This window comes from Phycodurus eques, chromosome 4, assembly GCF_024500275.1.
Source record: "Phycodurus eques isolate BA_2022a chromosome 4, UOR_Pequ_1.1, whole genome shotgun sequence".
Lineage (NCBI taxonomy): Eukaryota > Metazoa > Chordata > Actinopteri > Syngnathiformes > Syngnathidae > Phycodurus > Phycodurus eques.
Window position 1 is genome coordinate 23,780,046 of NC_084528.1, and position 24,814 is coordinate 23,804,859.

General features: G+C 39.4%; 1 protein-coding gene across 5 annotated transcripts in view; it reads right to left on the reverse strand.

The window, feature by feature from the left end:
• mef2d (myocyte enhancer factor 2d) overlaps positions 1-24,814 on the reverse strand; it is a 106,519-nt gene that overhangs the window by 45,519 nt on the left and 36,186 nt on the right. For all 5 annotated transcript variants that reach the window (XM_061674732.1, XM_061674730.1, XM_061674733.1 and 2 more), the window contains exon 2: positions 5,483-5,755. In XM_061674732.1, coding sequence (XP_061530716.1) covers positions 5,483-5,536 — 54 coding nt within the window. In that variant the 5' untranslated portion in view covers positions 5,537-5,755. The remainder of the gene's footprint in view (positions 1-5,482; positions 5,756-24,814) is intronic.

Genomic DNA, 24,814 nt, shown 5'->3' on the forward strand with positions numbered 1-24,814 from the left:
TACAAGACTTCACGTTTATATTACCATCGTCATAAAACACATTGACTTGTTCTAATCACCCTCGGAGGTCGGTCATTTGGAGACTGGACTAGCAGCTGACGGGTGCCACAAGTCATGCAACACAGATGTAAAGCAGTTCACAGAAGCAGGTCTCATACAAAACTCTATATTATTTTCATTATATTCATGTTAGAATGACAAGATGCAATCCGGTGTTCTTGGGATGGAATAGGAGGCTCATAGGTGCGAGAAGTTGGTGGACTTTAGGCAACAAAGATGTGAAGCAGTTCGCAGTAACAGCGCTTTTGCAACTTAATATTAGTGAGTCATTTTTATAAAGTAATGACCATATACTGTACAGGGCCAAAATAGCAGAAGAGAGGTGGCAGGACACATGCAACACAGAGGTGAAACAGTTTACAGAATCTATAATAAACATATTTTTAATGGTTCTGTTCCTATCTATCCGTCCTTCCATCTTTCCCTTTGTTCTAAACAAGTAGGGTACTTTGCTTCCCTCAGGTTGGATCCAGGACAAACGAGCTGGACGTAAGTGAGGTGAAGACCAGGTAACCAATGGCAACGGAAGAAAGCAAAGAACATGGAGCGGGGATTTTGTGTGTGTGTGTGTGCGCGCGTGTGTGTGTGTGTGTGTGTGTGTGTGCGTGCGCGTGTGCGTCTTGGCAGGGCTTTGCTCGCGTGGCAGATGGACGAGGAAAACCACCACTGAGAGCCGCCACGAACTCTCGTCGTTTTACCGTAACCAGCGTTTGTTAGCTCGCGGCAGGGCTGGAAGAACAACAACACGCTCACAGCCGCCATGGCAACCAGCGTGGATGGACTTAAATGGGCCGACTTCTTTTTTTGTGCAACTTCCTGTAGCCTGATTATCTTGGACAAGAATTTCTCAAATTAGATGCATGCAGTTCCCAAAACCCGGATTTTTTTTCACAATTTATCGTCATCCATCTGTGTAGGTCAAATTTGGTAGGAATCAAACTAAACTGAAAACTTCCCGTCTTTTTAAGAATGGTTTCTTGCCCCATTTGTATTTGGGGGAAGGGGTGGTGGGGTTGCCTGCTCACCATATCTGACATCCATCCATCCATTTTCTGGACCGCTTACGTCAACCAAATTTCATGATGCCAAGTAAAACTGGGGCTGTAATTTACGTATTTGTTAGTTTAACAAAGTTTTGGACGCTAATGTCATTCAGTGTTTTATCTTTTTTACGTTATGTTAAAAAAAAGCCCCCTCTAAAACAAAACGGCAGATTTCCTGTGTCTTTTCGGGTAGAGTGTCTTGACATTTTTCTGTGCATCTAGTGATGATAGACATTTCTTCCAAATTTCACGTTGCTAAATGAAACTGGTTTTGAGGCTGAATTTCACACATTACATTCCACAATGTGCTACCAAGAGTCATCAAACGTCGGCGCCATCCTTCGCCCAGACGCAATGATAAAAACTCCAATGTTTCAGAACTTGGCGTCATCTATCTGTCTAGTACACGTGCTTCAAATTTGGAAGCAATCAGATATAATCTCTCAGAGGGGTTTGTCTTTGAAGGACGCTTGGAAATAGCCAAAATGATCCTAAAATGGCTGATTAAAACAAAAATGCCTGACTTCCAGGGTCTTTTCAGACATGGTTTCTTGAGACTTTTTGTGGGTCTACTCATGATTGACATGTTTTCCAAATTTCATGTTGGTAAGTTAAACAGGTCTGGGGTCTAAATAAAAAAAAAATAAAAAAAAAAAAAGTAAACATTTAACGAAACTGAGAAGGCTAAGGTTATTCTGAGTTTTTTTTTATTTTATATAAAAATGCTAGACTTTCTGTCTTTGCGGGGATGGCTTCTTGAGACTTTTTGTGTGCTTCTAGAAATGATGTCTTCGAAATATCATGTTGCTACGTAAAACCGGCTTCGGGGCCTGAATTATAAAATAATATAATAATAACAATTCTACAATGCGCTAGCTACCAAGAGTCAAAGTTTTCCGCCAAGCTCTGCGCACACACAATGACAAAAACTTTAATATTCAATAATTTAGCGTCATTTTTCGGTCCTGTGTAGTAGTGTATATGCTTCAAATTTGGTAGCAATCTGACAAAATCTCTAGGCCTTTTAAGTACCCTTGGAATGTCCAAATTTAGCATTAAATGGCTGCTTCAAACCGAAAAAATTCTGTGACGTGCTACCGAGCCAATTTATGGGGAGTCAAGACCATTTGTACCAAACGTCGACAGGTTTCCATAGTAAGAAAATAGCATTTATCCAATGCATTGCTGTACGATATTTGTTTTTCCAAAATGTCAATATTTGCTAAAAAATTATAAATAAATAAAACCCAGCAATGCTTCACAGTGTGAGTAATGCTTGAAAGGAGAGGGTAAAGAAGAAGAAGAAGAAATGTGCCATGCCAGATACTGTCACGCTTCCAGCCGGGCCCACACTCGCACTGGCTGTTTGTTTTGTGGAGCTTATGGAAACATCTCCCCAATCAACATGTGGGAGGGTGACGGGCGCCATGTTCGCCGACATTCATTTGATTTCCTTTCATCGGCGTCACGCTTCATTAAGCATCAAAACGACTTTTTTTTAATTTATTTCTTTTAATAACCAGCACTAGCAAATAGACAGCCCTACAAGAGAAAGTCTTGGAGAAAAAAAAAAAAAAAAAAAAAAAAAAATGGCTTATATGAAGTTTATATCATACTGTATATACAGTGGTGTCTTAAGATACAAGGGACCCAACTTTCGACTTTTCCAAGATCGTCGTCATTCGAGGTACGAGCTGTTGTTTTCTTTTGCTTTGCGAACAAAAATATGAGGTACGAGCACGCTGTGGTAGCAGTGAACTACATTTGACGATAAACATTGAACCAACACACATAGACAGATAAAGGCATATATTCTTTATCTTCTGCGAAGCACGAGTAATAATACTGCGGCTTACTGAGGAGCTGCGATGTCGCCAAATACTGTATATCCGTATGTCTGTATTATACTCCCCCCAAATGGCCAAAGCGCACACACCAGAAGGAGCTGCACTATGTCCATTGAACTGAAGCTAGATTTTTTTTAAAGTGTTTAATTTCTTTCCATTTAACTATTTAATTACAGGGGGTTTTTATGAAGTACTGTAGGCCTATTATAGTGCTATTTTTCTCATTAAAAACACAATACAAACACTTGTTCCTTTTTGTTTAGGTGAGGCTGGAACAGATTAATGGCCCTACCATCCATTTCAATGGAGATGACTTAAGATATTAAAAACCAAACTTCAATTTTGTAAATTCCTGATTTATTAAATGAAATTCCCTTTAATTCCAATGAGAAGTTTCCAACTTTGAAAATCCGGGAATTTTGCAATGCTATGACTCACCCAGCCAGGATCAATCAATCAATTCAGTGAGTTCGTCAAAGTATCGACTAACTGTCGGACAACCGTTACGAGCTCCGGATCCATTAACCACACCACAAATAGCTCCAATTGCGTCTGAACAAGACGTCGTGGTGGCCTGCGGGCGTCATTTGCGCTCCTTTATGGAAATGCAACCTGCTGGGATTGATGAGGAAGAAATAAAAAGCGGAGGATAATATTCCCAAAAAATGCCGGCGGCCTGGGGTTTTTATTTTATTTACCTTGTTCTTTTCCCTCTCTGTCGTCTTGTTGTTCCCCGACTGTGGGCTGCTGAAGGCGGCCGTGTCAAATCCATTACTCGATGTGCTCAATAGAACGAAGCCCATTTAGCAGGCGACTCGTTTTCGATGGATCATTTAGCCTTTCATCCTGGATGACAATATGCTCCTGATGTAACCATGCTCTGAGGACATTTTTGTTGTTGTTGTAGGATACCATCTTGCTCTGCATTTTCACTAGTTGGGAGAAACCCCATGACGGTCCCCAGTTTAATAGGAGCCTTGTAAAAATCACGCTTTGACGTCGTGTTGTGCTGATACTGCCGAGAGAACACTGAAGGGCTGTTCAAGCAACAAGGGCCGCCACAACAGCGCACACTCCTGCGGGAAATTTATATTTTTCGATTATTTAGCCTTCTTTAAATTGCTTTGGTTCATCTTTGTTATTATTCTTAGGCCAAATAAATCCTTATTTTGAGGGTTTTCCCCCAAATTGGCCCAGTAGCACCATTTATAATGTTTTGAAAATCAAGACCCCAAAGCTAGAAATTTGGTAGGTAGGTCTATCATCAGTACACCCACAAAAAAAGTCTCAACAAGCCATGCCTGAAAAGACACAGGAGGTCAAACATTGAAGGCTAATTTTGGCAAATTCCAGTTGTTCTTCACATTCCGTCCACACGCAATGACCAAATTGGACAAAATGGAGTATTCTACCGGTTATCCCATCAATTAACTAAACCACTGGATTAAAATTGATTTTACTTTCATAAGGAAGAGAATGTGCAGGTATTATTAGTGCCCACTTAGGGTCACCATCCTCATGTTCCAAACTATAATATCTGTGACTTTAAATGTGTGTGGCTTTAAAAGGTGGGGCCTGGCCTGGTGAGTGACATGGGTGTCGGTGAATCGGGTTAGCGGCTAGCTGTTAACTGGCTAACTGTTAGCCAGTATGCATGGTAAATACGTGGGCATCAGTTGTAGCTGTATATGAATGTGCTTATGACAAGTTCATTTTACCATTTGCTCAATAAAACGATTGAAAGTGCACCATGACCACTTGTGCGGGCATTACCATACGTGCTAACTAGCGGTGATAGGCTAGTGAAATTAGCTAACAGCGATACTTTGCGCTGGCCATTGTTGATGTGCTGTTGTGGTACTGTAGATAATTGAGGTTTTTAGTAGACACAATTCACTTTGTCTTTTTTTTAAGTTTGAAATGATCCCAAATTTGGGACATTCTCTGTCTTTTACGAACTCTTTCCTCCTGGCCCGCTGCTACCTCACCACCTAATTTCTCCGAGGAGTGCTATACGAGTTTGTGGTAACATTCGTCCTTGGAGAAAAATTATCACTGCAAAGCATTGAGGCAGAGATTTTGCTGTGACTTTTGTGTAATGGAATTGTTTGAGTTAATTAATCGTTTCAGCCCTAGTTGCAACTTTAAACCTCGTGCGAGATTTAAGGCACAGATTTTGCTTTGACTTTTTTGGAATAAAATTATTTGTTATTCAATTATTCATTTCAGCCAATTTTGTGAGCTTGGATGCAGAGATTTTGGTTCAGATTATTGTCGTTATTCGATTAATCATTTCAGCCCTACTTTTTTGCAATCAAGTTATTCGATTACTTGTTTCAGCTCTAGTTGCAACTTTAACAACCATGTGAGCTTCGAGGCAGAGATTTTGCTTCCAGTTTTTTTTGTAATTGAATAATTTGAGTTATTCGATTAATTCATTTCAGCCCTAGTTGCAACTTTAACAACCATGTGAAAAAGTGGCCACCATAGTAAACCAAGTTGAGAAGGGTCTACTGGTCAATTAGCGCTAACCTGTCTGTTGCGCTCATCGGTGATCCTCTGAATCTGAATCTTTTTCCTCCCCATGTTGGTGGTGTTGCAGCTGGGGGGCTCAGGGGTGATGGCTAAACCTTCTTCCACTTCCTGCTCGCACGTTTAAACACTTCCTGCCGGACGTGGGAGCTTTTTATTCAATGACGAGGATGGAGAAAGAATAGAGGACGAGCGAGCCTTCAGATCATGGTCCTCGTTCCCACAGCGGCTCATCCACACTGCGCCCTCGCCTTCACCTCAGCTGGCCGGCTCCTGGAAAACAACACACGGGCGTTCATCACACAGCCAGGGATGTGAAGGGAGTGTGGGGGGGGGCTTGGGTTTGCAGACCGTGACCCACTTTAGCTACTACAAACAACGTCTTTGCCTCGACCCCGTCAATAAACAAGAGAATAAATGATGCAGCCGTCAAATCAGCCGCACATGAAACAAGGCGGGCCGTGGATGGGGGCGATACGTGGAGGGGGTTGTTGCTACATGCAGAGCAGGAGGCCCTCGGCGGCCCGACGAGCAGGGAGGCTGTGCTGTGTCAGCTTCATTAGAGGCATCACCGCCACATCAGTGATCGGACGGTCGCCCACGGCAACCGGCTGCCCGGTTGGGGCCGCCTGGCACGCCGGCCGACGCTGAGATGACAGCGGCCTGGCAGCTTTTTATTTTTTCTTGGAAAGAAACAGTTTTAAATCATAAAAAGTATATTTTGTTGTTCAACAACAAAAAAAACATAATTGTTTTTTTTTATTTAAAAAAGTAGTGTTAAATATGACTTCAACCTTGTAACAGTATACATTTTTTGTTGAAAATAATACAGCTTTACTCTTTTAATATTAAGACTTCTTTTAACTGAAAAATCTATGACCTAAATCTGATACTACACATTTTTCTCCAAAAAAAAAATAAAAAAATATTATTTTCTCCGCAATAGATAACTTCAACATTGGAAATTGTATTGAAAAATATGATTTCAATCTCTCCCCCAAAATAAAACCTCAATGTTGTAAAAATTACACAATTTTTTTGGGGGGGGCAGGGGGGGATACAAGTTTATATCGTATTAAGTTATATTATTGAAAAAATAACATCTTGTAATAATTATTTTTATTTCATATTTATTTTAGACGATTACGATTTTTTTTTAAGAAATGTATTGTCTTGTAAAATTAACTAAACATATTTTAGGCTTTTTTTCTTTGAAAAGTAAGATTTTATTCTTGTAAAATTAGAACTCTCTCAAAAAAGTATTACTCCAATCTTGTAATATTAGCATTTTGTTCCAGAACAAATACAACTTGATTCTTGTAATATTACACCTTGTTTTCTAAGAAGAAAAAAAAAGTTTACCTCCAAAATACGTCAACCTTTTTTATTGGAAAAAAAACAATATTTTTGTAATGTTTCAACTTTTTCACTGAAAAATATTACTTCAATCTTATATGGCTCTTTTGAAAAAAATATCTCATAATAGTGCACTCTATTGTGTCAAAAAAAAAATCTGACTTTATTCTCGCAATATTAAGATGAAAAAAGATTTGACTTTCTTCTTGTAATATGTATGCTTTTTAGTCCTGAAAAAAATATAGTTCACTTAAAATGTTTTATTTTTTTAAATGACAGCACACTAAATGTAAAAATTGCCAAAGGTACATTAAAGTAGTATTAGTACAGCCTGTATCTAAATAAAAGGCAGCTCCAGTCTAGCAGGTATTAAAAGCTGGTGGTCGCGGTGGGGAGAACGTTCCCAAATTCCATGGAAGAAGAATGTATCCAGTGTTGCTGCAAAGTCATGAATGAGAAGTCGGCATGAGGCCAGGAACGCAGAGGGAGACCAGAGTTGGTTTTGGGCGCCGTAGCTACTATTTGCGGCCGTGTAGTAAAAATAGCAGTCTATAAATACATATATACATGCAAGCATGCAGACCGTGTGTACACACGAGCGGAGATGACGCCACGCCAGCACGTCGACATTGTTTGCATTGCTGCCGACCTGCTGGCCGCCATTGTGACTGTCAGGTGTTGGTATGTGAAATTCAGTGGGCTACTACTGTACATACACAAACATACTAGTGCTATTTTTAACCAGGGTAAATTATAAGAAAATTATTTCAAGCTATATTCTGAGATGTACATATTTACGTGGCTGAATAAAAACTTACGAACTTTTACCCAGGTGTGTTAGCTATTGCCCGGACTTCAGGGCAAGTTAGCCATTTGGAGGCACGGTAGACAACTGGTTAGTACATCTCCCTCACAGTTCTGAGGACTCGGGTGAAAATCCGGCCTCTTCTGTGTGGAGTTTGAATGTTCTCCCCGTTCCTGTGTGGGTTTTCTCCGGGTACTCCGGTTTCCTCCGACATTCCAAAAACACGCACGGTAGGTTAATTGAAGACTCTAAATTGCCCATAGGTGTGCATGTGTGTGTGTGTGTGTGTGTGAATGACTGTTTTTCTAAGTGCCCTGTGATTGGCTGGTGACCAGTTCAGGGTGTACCCCGCCTCTCGCCCAGAGTCAGCCGATATGGGGGTCAACACGCCTGCGGCCCTAGTGAGGATAAGCGGTACAGAAAATGGATGGTTGCACTGACTTAAATGTAATATTCTGACTGTTTTTTTTGGGGTGGGAAGAATGAGTTATTTAAAATTACGACTTTCTAAAAATAATTAAATACATAAAAATCACTTCGCTCACGTTGCAATTTTGTTTCTTTTTTATTTTCATTTCTTTAAAGACTTTTTGTAATTACCACTTGTTTATCCCCAAAAATATGATTTAAATCTAATAGTATGACTTAAACAAATATGTTTTATCTTGTAATATTACAACAACTTTCCTAAAAAATTATCTGTCTTAATCATGGTACTATAACTTCTTTTCTATAAAAAAAAGACAAAATTTGCAATGTAATTTTTCTAGAACAATATGATTTAAATCTAGTCATATTATGACTTTTTTAACAGAAAAAAGACTCGTAATTTACGACTCATTTTCGAAAACAATGTTAATCCTGTAATATTACAACTATTTCTTTCTCTCGCTCTGAGAGAGAAAGAAATAGTTGTTGTAGATACACACACACACACACACACACACACACACACAGTCTGCTACTCAAGGGCTGAATTCAGAGGCACTCAGACATCCAATAAATTGGCAACACTGTGTCACTCTTTCTCACGCCCCTTAAATGGGCCACGCACACACATGGCGCTGAATAAGGTAGTAACAATACTTACAATTCGACACAGTAATACGTACTGTTTGATATTCGCTGTCATGAGACATACTGTTTGTGTACGTTGAGATTGGAAGCTTCGCCAATTACTTGGCTAGGAATTATGTACTGACAGGATCGAGGGCGTGAGTGTGGGCGACTTTGTGCTAATTGTTTTCCTGATGAACAACCGCAGGCTAGAACATCTACAGCAGGATGTCGAAACCATCCGTAACTTCCTTGTGAAATTATATTTTTTATTTCCCAATAAATAATTTTGCTTTGTTTTTTTTTTTTTCTTGGAAAAAAATATTATCATGATATTACTACTTTAAAAATATATACATGTATATTTTTAATCGTGTAACATTTTTTTCCTCAAAGAAAATATCACTTGTAATATTGCAGTTTTTCTCTCAAACAAATCAAATTGTATTCTTGTAAACTTTTTAATTTAAAATCTGACTTTAAATTCATAATAGGATATTTTTCTTTAAAGAAAGACAAATGTAATATTATGCCTCTTTTTAATTGGAAAATACAACTTAAATCTTGCAATATTACTTCTTTCCACCAAAAAATACTGTATGAATTAAATGTCGCAATCATTATACTTGTAATGTTAAGACGTTTATATTGAAAAATACATGACTTCCATCTCAATACAACTATCTTTTTTCTATTAACAAATATGACTTTAATCTTGTAATATTAAGACCTTTAAAAAATTACTTCTCGTAATATCATCATTTGTTTGTAAGAAAACATGACCACAAAGACGTTTCTTTTGAGAAATACATCTCTTAACATGATGCCCCCACCAAAGAAAAAGACTTGAATGTCATAAGACCATGAATTAAAAACTTTATACTCGCAATATTATGGCTTTACTTTGTTGAAAGAATATCACTTCCATCTTATCATATTGCCTCTTATTCTTTATTCTCATATTAGGACTCCCCCCCCCAAAGGAAATACAACTTTAGTCTCATAAAATTAATACTTTTTTCTTGAAAAAACACGACTTTATTCTTGTAACAATGAACATCTACAGCGGGGATGTCGAAACCGTCGGCAACATCTTTGTGAAATTCTACACTGGGAAAAAAATCCATTTTTAACTCCTCTTCAAACGTTCTCCTCCCTTTCCGCTGGTACAGATTTGATAAGAGTTCAGAGGAGGATATTGAATTCTACCTGGATCACATCATTACCTCGCTGCGTATAAAAATAAATAAATTACTAAGGAGAAAGGAATAGGTGTTCCTAATGTGTTGAACATTCTTTCGAATGACACGCTCGCTGGCATGTTAAATCCAAATGCTAACAAGGTGCATGTGTGTGTGTGTTTGTCATTCTCTCAGTCAGTTGCAGCCTTCATTAGCCGAGCTCCAGTTCAAAGTCGGCTTGCAGGGATTCTTCGCCGCATGAAAACGTCCTTTATCTACCCAGGGTGGTCAAGACGCAGCCTTTTTACCCTTCACAAGCTACGTCTCATGTTTACGTGGAGAGCCTGCAATACATACGTGTCAGAAAGATAAACGCTGATAATTAGCAAATCTGCGGAGGACCTAGATAGGAACCCTGGGGGATGCCCGGCGACATGAAAAGTGGGTTCTCTCAAGAGAACGTAGACATTTTGCAAGTGAGTGAGCAAGCAGACATGAAAGCAGACGTGGCGCAGCAGTGCTTTTGAGGAAATGACGAATATCTGAGGTGCAGCTACTTTTTGATGAAAACTACATCATCCCTGTAGATGAACTGGGCAGAAGAAGCAGTTGGGGGGGGAGAAACTCCTTTGATTCCAGCTTCTTCAGTGTGAATATTCTTTGATTTCTTGATTTTTCAACATCTGAAGTTTCGTCTCGTGGACTTTTGACACCAAAAACAGAGCAGTGTTAGATCGGGATACAGCAAAACAAGTGTGAATTAACTTCCAGACCACATTTTCACATGTATTTTTGTAAAGACATTATGCATTTCTTTCCCAACAATTTAAAAGGCTTCCCAGGTGTCTTTATAAAATATAAATGCTCTGATATTATTGTATGAAAATCCACAAAGGGGAAAGAATTTCAGTCCTGACTCAAGCAAATGCAGAGTAAGGCTTTCGTTGCAATGACAACCAGGGGCGGAGCTAGGGCACTGTGCCGAAGTGAGGATAACTCTGTGTTGTCAACTTTGTGGCTATATTTCGTGACTTTTCCAACCCCTATAACACTATGTTTCGATAATAGGGATAGCAATAAGCCATGAAGCGAGCGCTTCAATTCAAATGTACGGTATTTTCACTGGTGGAGGCAGAACTTCATCACCAAACCGCCCAATAACATTTTTTGTCAATTAGTGTAGGAAACCCGTGCATGTGGACCACACAAAGCTGACAAAATGGATGGATGGATGGATGGATGTGCCGGTTAGCAGAAGCACACAGAAAGAACACTGAGTACTAACAAAGTCCGACCGTTTAAAAAAAAAAACATATCTTCACCCAGCCTTGCTGCCGAGCCATGGCCAAAGCAACTTGTAGGGGGCTGGGAGTATCGGGCTGGGCAATATGGCCTTAAAATAAAATCCCTTTTTTTTCCCCCAAAAAAAATTGGACTTTCAATTTTTTTCCCCCTTCAAAAGAAGAAAAGGCAAATGACACTATTCAAAACTTGGAGAAAGTGGCCCTTTAAACACAACCTTTTATACATTTTAATGAAACATTTTAAATGTCAGACAGTTTAACATCAATAAATTAACAAAACAGCAATGCACAGTGTGAGCCATCAAAAGTCTTTGCTGACATCGTCAAGGGCCAGCACTCTGGCCCTTTGAGGATGAATTTGAACTCTGATTGGTTAAAGAAACAGAAACATTGCTAATACAGTTTAAATTACATCTGACAGCACCCTTGATTCTAAAGGGACTGGGCAGATTAAACTGACATGGCAACACAAGGTGGCTGAAATCTGATTGGACAAAAAAATAAAAAAACTCCAACATCCATATGTCCTGTTCTGGAAGAAGGGGTAGACCTGACCGGCCACCACTGCTTGAATGTTATCGTGAATGAGAAGCTTTCGATTTTTTTTAAATGGTAAAAAGCAAAAGCACTGAGTATCTGAGTGAACGCGACCGCTAAGCTCAGGCGGGGGAGGGGGGGGGGGGGGGGGGGGGTACGCTAGGTCATTGCCTCCGAGCCGCTTGCCACACAGATTAGCGCTAAAAGAGCAGTTAGAGAATGTTGCATGGTGGCATCATTATCCCTGACATCTGTTGCTGCAATTCAAAGCTTCAATCTGCTCTCTGCAGTGGAGCTGAAGGGGCCGTGAGGGGGTCTCGGTGTGCCTTAGACATTTATTCGCCGCCGTCACCTGCTGGACGACGGGAGGCTGGGGGGTAAGTGACCCAGATCGGACTGGATGTTGAGGTTGGCGGACGGGTGACCTTCCTGCCGCCGAATTGCCTCCGGCCACCATGTTCCGCGCTGTGTTTTTCGAGGCGGCGGAAAATGGGTGACCGAGGCACGGTGAGTCAAAGCACAAAATCACAGCAGTTTGTTTAGGTCAGAAGCGATTGATGCTGTGCAACATCCAAGTGACAAAGGACAGAATTTATAGCAAAAGTCAAGCAATGACAGCCTGTTATGATCCTTCAATGGAATGTCGGTTTTTTTCATGAGATTAAACGGCTGGAAAATGCCATGTCTTAAACAGGTGCTAAATGCGGTATCATGGATAATTACAATTTGAAAAGGCATTGACAGCCTGCTGCTGTCCTGCACAAAATGTCACATTTTACAGATGAAACGTTAGGAGAATTCATATCTCTGCAATGCTAAATAATACGGTATTAACGATAAATACAATTTGAAACAGCATTGACAGCCTGCTACTGTCCTGCATGGAACATCGCTTTCTTGAGATGAAACGGTAGGAAAACGTCATATCTCAAAGAGTTGCTAAAAAGAGTAATAATGATAATTACAATTCAAAACAATGATTAATAATAATAGTCTGTTCAGCTGATATAAAGTATATTAAAATTACGTTGCTTACTCCCAATATTTGAATGCCAGAGAAAACTATGCTGTATTTAGTATGGACATTTTTTATTTTATTATTATTATTTTTTTTTAATAAATGGTAGTACTTTTCAAGTTTTAATTTTGAGAAAAATCTGACGAGATATATATATATATATATATATATATATTTTTTGTTTGTGTTGTTTTTTTTCCAATTGCAATCAATCTTTATTGGTTGCTTACTCCCATTACTTGAATGCCAAAGACAACCCCATGCTGTATTAACTCAAGTCCCAAAGTATATTTATTAATTTTGAGAAAAAGTATTAATTTTGAGAAAAACATTGACTATAAATAATTTTTGCTCAGTCATTGTCATGCAAGCATGAACCTCAGTGCTATGGTCAATTACTGGTTTACTGAAGACTTTCACTGCTTATTAAGATTGCGTCATCTATGCCACCTGCCAGTGCAAAACCACAAACTGGACTAACATGCTCACAGTCAGGAAGATCCCCATCAAGACAATGACGCAAAAGAGCCGGAACGTAGCGTCAGTTGGCAAAATGTTTGAGGTAATTTAGTTCCTCCCACATGACTTTGATTAACATCAGTGATTTAGTCCGCGGCATCAGTTGTGGTTACCTGGATCAAAATCGACATGCAAGAGTGAAGTACCATGTTGTGCCACATAATACAGCTTAAGTAAGAGCAGGAAGAAGAGGACGAAAAAGGGCCCCCACTCTAGCCGTTGTTCCCAGAGAGCAGCGAGGATATAGCCTATAAAGTGGATACAAAATGTCTACACATCCTAGCAGGCTTTTTCCATCTAAACAACTGTGGGAGCGAGAGAGTTTTGTTTTCATTTCCTTAAAGTTATGTTAAACAGTTAATCTCCCACACTTAAAAGTGTGAAGTTTTATTGTGTCTAAAGCGTGTGGGGGGGTTAAAACTGTGAAACAACGTTTTTATATGGTCAGTGGGCAGTGGTACCTTGAGATACGAGTGACCTGCTTTGCAGGCTTTTTGAGGGACAAGCAGACGTCTGATCCTTTTTTTTTTTTTTTTTTTTTAAACTTTGATTTACGAGCCAGATATTTGACATACAAAAACTCAGTACACAACAAGCAACAGTTTGGCAAACTGAACAATTATTCTAAAAGAGGCTTGAAGCGGTTTGTCACTTCCAGTTAAAGTTTACTGCCAAACTAAACATAAAAGAGAAAGAATTACGTGTATTTAAAACCACATAGCTTTGCTTTAATAAGTCAGTTTAGCGTAAAACCATCCATCCATCCATCCATTTTCAACACCACTTATTCTGGTTAGGGTCACGGGAAGCTGGAGCCTATCCCAGCTGACTTCGGGCAAAAGGCGGACTACACCCTGAACTGGTCGCCAGTCAGTCGCAGGGCACATATAGACACGGACAACCATTCGCACCCACATTCAGACCGTCACTGAGTGGGAACTGAACCCACGCTGCCCGCACCAAAGTCAGGCGAGTGTACAACCACACCATCAGTGACTGTAATGCTAACAAACACTGCTAAATGTCATAGACGGGCTAATGAATAGCGACGGTGTCGCAGTATGGTGACTAGCGCTGGATCCGCTTATTTAACTTTTCACTGCCAGCCAAGAAAAAAATCAGTCTGGGAATGGCTGTTGGCATGCGATGTGGCCGACAGCAGCTCGTAGGTTTGTGGTGTTCTTTTGTTGCTGCGAGCTCAATAAAATGATTGAAAGTGCATTGGCGACTCCCTTCCTCCTTGACCACTTCTGAGGGGATTTCAATACTATTGGTATATACAGTAGCTGCCTGTTAATGGCAGGAAAAAGTTAATTGTCAAGCTGAGACACATCTCACAGTGCTTAAGAAGCACCCTGAATACGGTACGTCACGTTATAGTCGGGCACACTGTAGTTGTATGTTACGGCCAGTGTCCTTGCATCGTATCTGCAAGTGGCTACATTTTGAGTTGAATACTGAAATATTCGATAGCCACAGCCATAATTGTGACCCTTTAAGCAACGGATATTTGAACAGCAGCAGCAGACTTAGACATATATTATAACAATTACAACAACACAGGCATATAGTCTTTATTTTCTGTGAAGAACAACTACTGCGGCTTACTGAGGATTTATGAACGACATACATGTGTATCCGGACACAAGTGTTTTGAGTTACAAGCACTGTCACAAAACTAATTAAACTCATTTCTCTAGGCACCACTGTATTCACAGTTTAAACTATTATTTTAGGCAATTGCAATGATTTTAAGGGCAAGTAATTTCCTTTTATCGCTATTCGCAGCAGGTCTCAGTCTCTGTTACTATATAAGCCCAACATTACAAGCATAAATTCAGTCCTAGCAGGTAAGTACGAAGATGAAGGCAGACTGTTTTGCACCGTGGCTGACATGATAGTGCTTGGCTGGTTGTCTAAGTGGGCCACTGACTGGCCTCCCTTAACCCGCTGAGGTTAAGAGCACCAGTTCTGAGGTATTTACAGAGTGATGCCTCAGGTCCAGAAGTGGGAAACATACTCACACTCTCTACTATGTATAAATTCCGATACTTGTGTAAAAGTAGAAGCACTGATTCAACTACTGTACACTAGCGAGCGATAGAACGAAGCCCAACAGTGAATAGCAAAAATCTGTGAATAATAGCCACTTCCTTATAATTGCGACAATTGAAAAAAAAAAAAAAACAAACAAACAAAAAAAACACCACAGGCAAGAGTTTTCGGTGAAAAGGAAAAAAAACGAAAATAAGCAAGAGTTTCTGCGAATAAAGCCACAAATGCTGTAGCTAAATCTGCGAAATCGGAAGTGTGAATATGCAGGGGTCCACTGTACTTACGTTAAACAAAAAAAAAGACAGTAAAAAAAAAAAAAACCAAGATACAAAAGTAAGTAAGTACAAAAGTAAAACGCAAGTTAGCATTGGCTCGATTTTTATGCTAACAAAACATGCTCCCATACTTTTGCTAACATTGTAAACTAGGTCACAAAAAAATCCTAAAATAGCTAATAATAACTGAGACATCCGTCATACACCTTACTTGTATGAATTTGTCAGATTAAACAATTTTTAAACGCAAAAAGCTTGTGCTTTTTAGGCTCGCACGAGACACAATGCCAACATCAATTCTTTTACACCAGACACACAATGCCCTTTGAATTAATGCATGAAATTATGATGCACAAACATTTTAAATTCTTTACATTCTATATATTTTTTATTACAGTACCATTTTATAAAGTAAAATACTGTGGAGTACTTTTTTCTAATAAAAAAACGTGACATTTTTTGTTGCTCTTTTCTGATCCATCCATCCATGATGATGATGAGATACGAGCGTTTCGACTTACAAGTGTGATAACTTAAATTCAACTCGTACGTCAAGGCATCACTGTACTCAAGTAACTTGAAAAATCTACTTAAGTACAGTAACCAAATATTTCATTACTTCCCACCGCTGCTCATGTCCTCCGGCAACCAGGAGACACGGCAAACCACAGCAGTGGCTCGGCATCCATCTTTGCTGTGTCAACAAAGCTGATTTGGTGGTGGGAGCATCTGCAGGTGGAGGGAAGAGGAGGCCAGGAGGCGGGTGAGCTGTTGGCCTGGTATCTGAAGGATGGTTTTGTACAGCCACACTGCCAAGCACTGGCAGAGGAACATGATCTAACCCCTCCCTTCCCCCTCCCTGCAATCCACTTAACCAATCACGAGGGTGTCCGTAGAGAGGTGGGGGTGTTGATGCAGTGCAAAGGAAGTACTTCCGAAGTGGAGGTGATTTGGGGGATGGGATGAAGCAGCTATGGATAAAGCCGTCGAGCAACTCCAGGATTAATTTGCGATACAATTCCATTGTCGCATTTTACCAATAATATCCTGTTATATATATATATATATATATATATATATATATATATATTTCTCCGGGCACTCCGGTTTCCTCCCGCATCCCAAAAACATGCATTAATTGGAGACTCTAAATTGCCCGTAGGCATGACTGTGAGTGCGAATGGTTGTTTGTTTGTATGTATGTGCCCTGCGATTGGCTGGCAACCAGTTCAGGGTGTACCCCGCCTCCTGCCCGATGACAGCTGGGATAGGCTCCAGCACGCCCGCGACCCTCGTGAGGAGATGCTGCTCAGAAAATGTGAAAATGTGTGTGTGTGTGTGTGTGTGTGTGTGTGTGTGTGTGTGTGTGTGTGTATATATATATATATATATATATATATATATATATATATACATACACACACACACACACACACACACACACACACATACATAAAATAAATACACAATTGGAAAAAAACTGATTTGCGTAATCTATTTGTTTGTTGTTTTATGTCTAATGGCTTTGTATTTTGTTCTAATATTTTTACATTTTTTTCATCTCTTTCTTTTTTACCCATATATTTTTTCTTAGTAATACTTCTATTTAATTTTTCAATGTTTTACAGACAGCATTCTTTTCTAAATATTTTTGTATGTTTTCCTAATAGTATGGTATTCTTCATCTATTTTTTATGAATATCTTTCCTATATTTTTTTTTACTAATATTTGTATTTCTCATCCAATATTTTAATTTATTTTTCAAAGTAAAGTCATAGTTTAGGTAAATATTTGTATGCAAAAAACTATAATTGTGTATTTTTTGTCTAATATTTGTCATTTTTTGTGTAATACTATATTTATGGTAATATTTTTATTTAATTTCAATATTTGTGTGTTTTTCATCAATATCAGTGTTGCCTAATGATTTTGTATTTCCTTTAATATGGTATTTTCATATATTTTAAAATTTTTTAGTAATACAATTTTTCCTACAATTGGTGTATTTTCCATCTAATAGTTTCCATTTTGACTGTACATAGGTTATATTTTTGGTTTGTTTGATAAACCGGATTCAAGTTTCAGAGAGTTAGTGTTACCGTTTCAAATTACATTATCGCTACTATGCATCTTCATTTTGCGCGATAACACTTAACGCGAGTAAACATGCAGGGTCTCCTCAGTTTTCGACGTAGTTCCTTTTTACAGTGGTGACATAACCCGATTTTGTACACATTTGTATAAAAAAAAAACGTGCAGGCTATAAATGTAAAACAATCAAAGGAAAATGCCGTGTATGCATGTGATGGCACAAAGCCAACACAGCTTCCCAAAATCAGATAATTAGATGACATCAGCATCATGTGTGACATTGAAAATAGTTGCCAGACAGCGACAATTGTTTTCAAAGCAATAGAAGCAAATGTCACGTGTCCTGGCAACTTCGGAATCCCGCCTAAGACATTTTCGGAAGATGACAAATTTCACAGGCTGGCTTTCTATTTGCATTTGAATAAAAATTGGCTATTTCCTTGTTTATTTTGTTAGGCCATGATAATTAAAAAATAACCGTGGCATACAAATGAGTTGTGCCCCTCATTACCCTAATTAAAATGGCCCTAATAACAGGATTAATACGATTAAAAGTGAGTGTGTAGGCCATCCGCAAGACATGTAGTCGTGAAACCTCGTCTATCACTGGAGATACCTGAACGTTCCAGACCCACCTGCCATAGGTGAATATCCACAACCATATAATTTTTATTTATTTTATGGTTTTGCCCCACCACATGCTTTTAACACATTTAAAGTTCTTAAAACACACATCATCTCATTAAAACTGATTTCTTAGCACCTGTTCTCACTCTCGCTTGGAAAATTCTCCAAAGTGTGCTTGCTCTAAGCTGCTTATTTGTCACTCCCAGTTGAAATTTACTGTAACACTGACAAAACAGAATTAAACATTGTACAGTATATTCAAATACCAAGATGTTCAAACAAACCATATACAATGCTACCTCAACTTACAAGTGACCTGACTTATTAGTTTTTCAAAATATGAGTTGTCTCTTGGCTAATTTTCTGTCCTGAGCTGCAAGCAAAAATTAGAGTTATGAACGCGAGATGGTGGCAGCCAACTTTACAACAAAAAGCAGTTTGGCAGATAGTGAACAATTCTTGAAAACAGAGTCAAAGTGCTTACATCAGGCTGTTTATTGCCACTCTCAGTTGAACTTGACTGTAAAACTAAACATATAACCGGAATCAGAACCAGAGAAGTAATTTGTGTAGTTTACGAAACCAAAAGTTCAAAAGTCCGCTAATACTAACAAACAATGCAAAGCACCATAAAGGGGCTAACAAAACTAGAATCAATGTCACAATAGTTATAACCCTTTAAGCAACTGATATCAACACAAACTGTGCAGCAACACATGTAGACAGACAATATTAACAATACTCAAAGGTATATATTCTTTATCCTCTGCAAAAAAATATTACTGCAGCTCACAGAGTACTATCGCTGGCGTTGGGCCCAAACCACCAACGTCCAAATTTGGTCAATTTCATATTTTTTTCACATATCGATACTATTGGTCAATCCCCATGTGGGTATGTTATTTTTACAAATTATTGACCAATATAAAGCATTGAAAATGGCTTGCTCTGTTTGACAATGCAACGTTAATGGCGCAACAAACACGCCGTTTTTCTTGGTTACCTGAAAAGTGAAGGTTTCCGCCTGACAGAATCAGAATCATCGTTATTGATGCCAGTGATGTGCTATATAGTGGGGGTACAAATGATAATAATGAATATTGCAGGGGTTCACGGTATTCTGTTTAATCAAACTTTATTTAGTCAATTAAGAATAGACATATACTACAACAATTGGACGTCATGGGCAGCGTAATTAGCAAATGCATTTACAATGCAATGTCCTGTTATTTTTTTATTTTTGGGAAAAACTAAACATGTTTGCCCCGATGAAACCCCTCTAGCATTGCTGCAGAGACAACGGCAAATCACAGGCAAGCACCGCAGCAATAAAAACAAAAAACAAAAAAGTATCTTTTATCACGCACCGGCAGGATAACTGGACTACTACCACTATGTAGTTTGACCTGTCTGGTTAAATCAGCGACGGGAAGCTAAACAGGCCTCTGGGGCACACCCATCACGCCGTTAGGTGCAACATCGTTGTGAAGTGGCGGAACAATGACGGGAAAAGGGTTTTACGGTTGAGACAGGATTGTTCCCGTTTGTGACTTTGTGTCTTGGCACTCAGCGAATCTTTATCTAGTACAATCTCGCTGCCATAGACAAAATGGAACAACTTTGTGGTTACTTGAATTTTGAGTCCTTCACTTAGATTCATGGTTGGTTAAGTTTAATTTCAACCCTGTAACAAGGTTAATACTATCTTTCTTCGAAGTAATACTATTTAGGCTAGGTGGGAGTAAATCACATAGAGTATGCTCAATTCCTAAGTCTCAAATCTAAACCTTCAAGACCCAGGTTACTACGACAAAAATCGAGGAAGTTAAGTCGATTCCCCAGTAAATTTCTGAAACAAGTCATTAGTCCACTCACACAATCATGATCAGTCAATAACACACTGTATATTTGCACATTAGCCACTTTGCACTCAGCATCTGCAATCGAGTTAGTCAGCTGTACTAAAACAATTGGATATCATCTGTATTGGGAGAGCGATGAATAGCATGTCAGCGTTGCCGCCATATTGGATGTGGCAAAAGTGGAACGATCTGAAAGGATGCCTCATTAATTTGGTGCTGCTTTACATTTAAAACCAGATTTCATGGACTGAAAAATGACTTGATTTGATTGACCAACAGGAAGGAAATTGACATCATATTAAGGTGGCTATAGTTAATGCATTTGCTAATTCTATGCTAAAAACTCACTCCTGTTACTTTCTGTCTTGTTACTCAAATGAGTAGCTTCAATTGAAACAATGACACGCAAAAAATGAAGTTCCCTGGAATGGACCAATACACATTCTGAGTACAGTGGAACAACACTATTTGCGGGGGATAGGGACTGGGCCAGACCACAAAGAGTGAAAATGTGGGCATAATTGACGCCCATTTTAATTTTTTTTTAACCAAACAAAATCTTGAATAAGGGGATATCACCACCAATAAGTGTTTTTAGGATTGGATACTCCCCAAAAAAAAAAAAAAAAAAAAAAAAAAGTTTAAACAATTGAAAACAAAAAATAAAATTAAAAATAAACTTTTTTTTTTTTTTTTTTTAAAGAAATCAGTGAATAGTTGAACCGAATTGAGAGTATGCGGTGGTCTACTGTAGCTCAATATGTGTATTATTTGATTTAAAGTTGAAAAAGGACAGAATTTTAAGTTTATTTTGAGAGTTACAACAAACTAATGGCACCCATTCGGTGGAATGGTCCTTTGTTCTAAACACCTCTAATGTACAGTAGCTACCATATTTACAGTACATCACATTCACGACAATCAAACTTCATTTAATCAAGTAAGAATGCCCCGCCAATGTACCATCATCATCATATGCATCATATTTAAAGTTCTACACATCTCCAATGCATCATATTTACCTCATATTTAATTTTCTATGCCTAGGTTTTTTTAATGCTTTATTTATGTTGTTTTTGCAGACAGGGGTCGGTGATTGACAGGGTACAATATATTGCATTGGTACGTTTCCGCTATGGTCAGCATTGGCAGCTCATAGCCAATACGTATTTTTATCCACATCTGAAAGGCACCCGATTCCGATTGCAGCATATCTGATTCCACACATTTGTTTCTCTTTACGCTGGGATGACACATATCACAGTTGAGATGCAGAAAAAAAAATTCTGAATTATGTCACTTTAAGCATGGAGTGTAAATTCAGCCCGAGGTGGAAAAAATATCGCTTGAGTGAGTGGGAGGAGGAACTCTGGTACGATCGCACCTGTACATTTATAGCCTTCACCGCAAAGAGTAAGGCGAATTTCATCTGTCATTCACAATGAATCACGGGAACCACAGGCATGCGGAAGGCATTCAAGTCACAACAAAATCTGGCCGACAATTTGACAACTGCCCAAGCTTTCGGCACGCAACCAACGCCGATGACTGCATGCGGTCATGAAGCGTTTGTTGTCGAGATGAACTTAAAAACAAGCATCCGCCAGCTGCTTGGAGACCGGCCCGGCTGACCGCTTTCTCCCACTGATAGCTTTCCGAACGTCTTATAAACAAAATCTAATGCCAACTGGACAAGTGACACTGAGACAGGCCAAGACAGCGGCCAACAAACTGACATGAAGCTTTGTGGATTAACTGTGAAACATCTACGGCAAACAAGAAGTCTAGTCCAGGGTTATCCCAACCTTTACTGAGCCAAAGTACATATTTTACATTGGAAAATTTTCAAGGCACACCGAGGTTGTGCGAGGTTCACCTCTTTGTGAACAAGTGCATGAGAAAATAGTCAAACAGTTTAAGGACAATGTTCCTCAACGTATAATTACAAGAAATTTTGAAATTTCAACATCTACGGTCCATAATATCATCAAAAGGTTCAGAGAATCTGGAGAAATCACTGCATGTAAGCGGCAAGGCCGAAAATCAACATTGAATGCCTGTGACTTTCGATCCCTCAGGCGGCACTGCATCAAAAAAACAACATCAATGTGTAAAGGATACCACCACATGGGCTCAGGAACACTTCAGAAAAGTCAGTAAATACAGGTCGGCGCTACATCCGTAAGTGCAACTTGAAATTCGACTATGCAAAGCAAAAGCCATTTATCAACAACACCAAGAAACGCTACCGGCTTCTCTGGGGCCGAGCTCATCGAATATGGACTGATGCAAAGTGGAAAAGCCCGACGTATCCACATTTCAAATTGTTTTTGGAAATTGTGGACGTTGTGTCCTCCGGGCCAAAGAGGAAAAGAACCATCCTGACTGTTATGAACGCAAAGTTCAAAAGCCAGCATCTGTGATGGTAAGGGGCTGTGTTAGTGCCAATTACACATCTACGAAGGCACCATTAATGCTGAAAGGTACATACAGGTTTTGGAGAAACATGCTGCCATCCAAGCAACGTCTTTTTCATGGACGCCCCTGCTTATTTCAGCAAGAGAATGCCAAACCACATTCTGCACGTGTTACAACAGCATGGCTCTGTAGTAAAAGAGTGCGGGTACTAGACTGGCCTGCCTGCAATCCAGACCTGTCTCCTATTGAAAATGTGTGGCGCATTATGAAGCGTAAAATACGACAACAGAGACCCCGGACTGTTGAACAGCGGAAGCTGTACATCAAGCAAGAATAGGAAAGAATTCCATCTACAAAGCTTCAACAATTAGTGTCCTCAGTTCCCAAACGTTGATTGAATGTTGTTAAAAGGAAAGGTGATGTAACACAGTGGTAAACATGACCCTGTCCTAGCTTTTTTGGAACGTGTTGCAGCCATCAAATTCCAAGTTAATGATTATTTGCTCAAAACAATCAAGTTTATCAGTTTGAACATTAAATATCTTGTCTTTGTGGTGTTTTCAATTAAATATAGGTCGACCATGATTTGCAAATCATTGTATTCTGTTTTTATTTATGTTTAACACAACGTCCCAACTTCATTGGAATTGGGGTTGTATATTATAATGAGAATCAATTATTCACAGATTTTCGTGATTTTTGGTCGTGCCCAATCCCTCTTTTCCATTTGGCATTTGAGGTGTAAAAGTAGCGATCCTAGCCAATACCAGCCGCAGCGACACCCCCGACTTGGAGGAGAACTGCAGCACACTTTCAAAACAGCGTGCGTGGGTTGAGCTCGACTATAAAGGGAAACTGCATGCGGGATAGCCGCAGTGACGTCAGCGCGGTCGCTGTCCGCGGGAGTATAAAGAAGCCTTTAGTTTTACTCCCCTTTCCAGCACCTCCGCTCCGCGACTCTCGCAGCCAACGACGAGTGACCACGGCGCCCAGCGGGAAGCCAATTCCTCGTTACTATCATTGTGAAGCACAATTCACCAAGCTGAAAGGGGACGTGGATGAAAATAAAAAGAGAGGGGGCTATTTTGAGCTCATCATCCACTCCCATTTGAATTTGAATTGAACCTGCCAAGATAATCATTACTGGAGACAATGACTGCAAGCTTCGCTATTTCATCCACCACTGCTCCATCACAAATTATGAATATATATTACATAATTAATTAAGAATACAGTTAAGTATTGTTGTAAAACACGACATGTGTATACATTATAGACTCTATTTCCATGGCTCAGCTGCGGCTGAGACTCGGTCCCTCAAAACCCGGAAATGCTGTGTTGCCATTCAGCTGAGTTGAGTGGGCGCTTACCAAACCCGAAGTTGGCAGTTATTTGAATATTACCTGACAAAACCACATCACAACGTCAGCGATTTGAAATCCAACCGTGATGCCGTTTATTGACTTTTGCATTCAATCGGCAAGGCGCATAGATGTCGAAAAAACTATGTGACAAACTCAATTTGACCTGTTATGTATAAAACAGAAGAACAGAAGAAAAATTGGATTCTGACAGAAGAGGACCCTTTCCAAGCTGCAGATGAGCATGAACGCTTGTGGCCATTTCTTTTTCACTCAGAACACATGCTCTGGGAAGTGACGCTTCTTACAGAGAACACTGTGGCAGGCTGCAGACGCACAAACTGCTGCCTGAAGCCGGCTGTGCTACTGTTACTCTTAAAATACGGCTATTACAAAACTTAAAACATTACATTGCATATTATGAAACTAAGCCATTGCGCTTCCATTTGGTAAGGCTGTTGCACTCATTGATTATTTTGTCACTTTGGAAATGAAGCGGATATCGGTCATCTAAAAATTACACGATCGGATCGATAAAACTGTAGTTCACACACACCTCTGCCCAAAAGTTCGTACAGTCCAGCCTGGTCACCCACAGAGGACTTTCTAGTAACTGCCCAACCAGGACGTGTTGTTTCGTTAATAAAACTCCTCTTCCAGATCGTAATTAATTAATGCTAACAGCCACCTTGCACAGTCGAAAAAACGACTGCAGCCAAAATATTTTTTCATTAATGCAATCTGTTCAGTCAAAAAACACATTCTAATTGAGCCATCATTATCGTCTTTGCTGACAACAAAGTCAACATTTATGCTAACACAGTTGTGAAAGGACCCTACACTCCTGCCCACTGATTGACCAACAC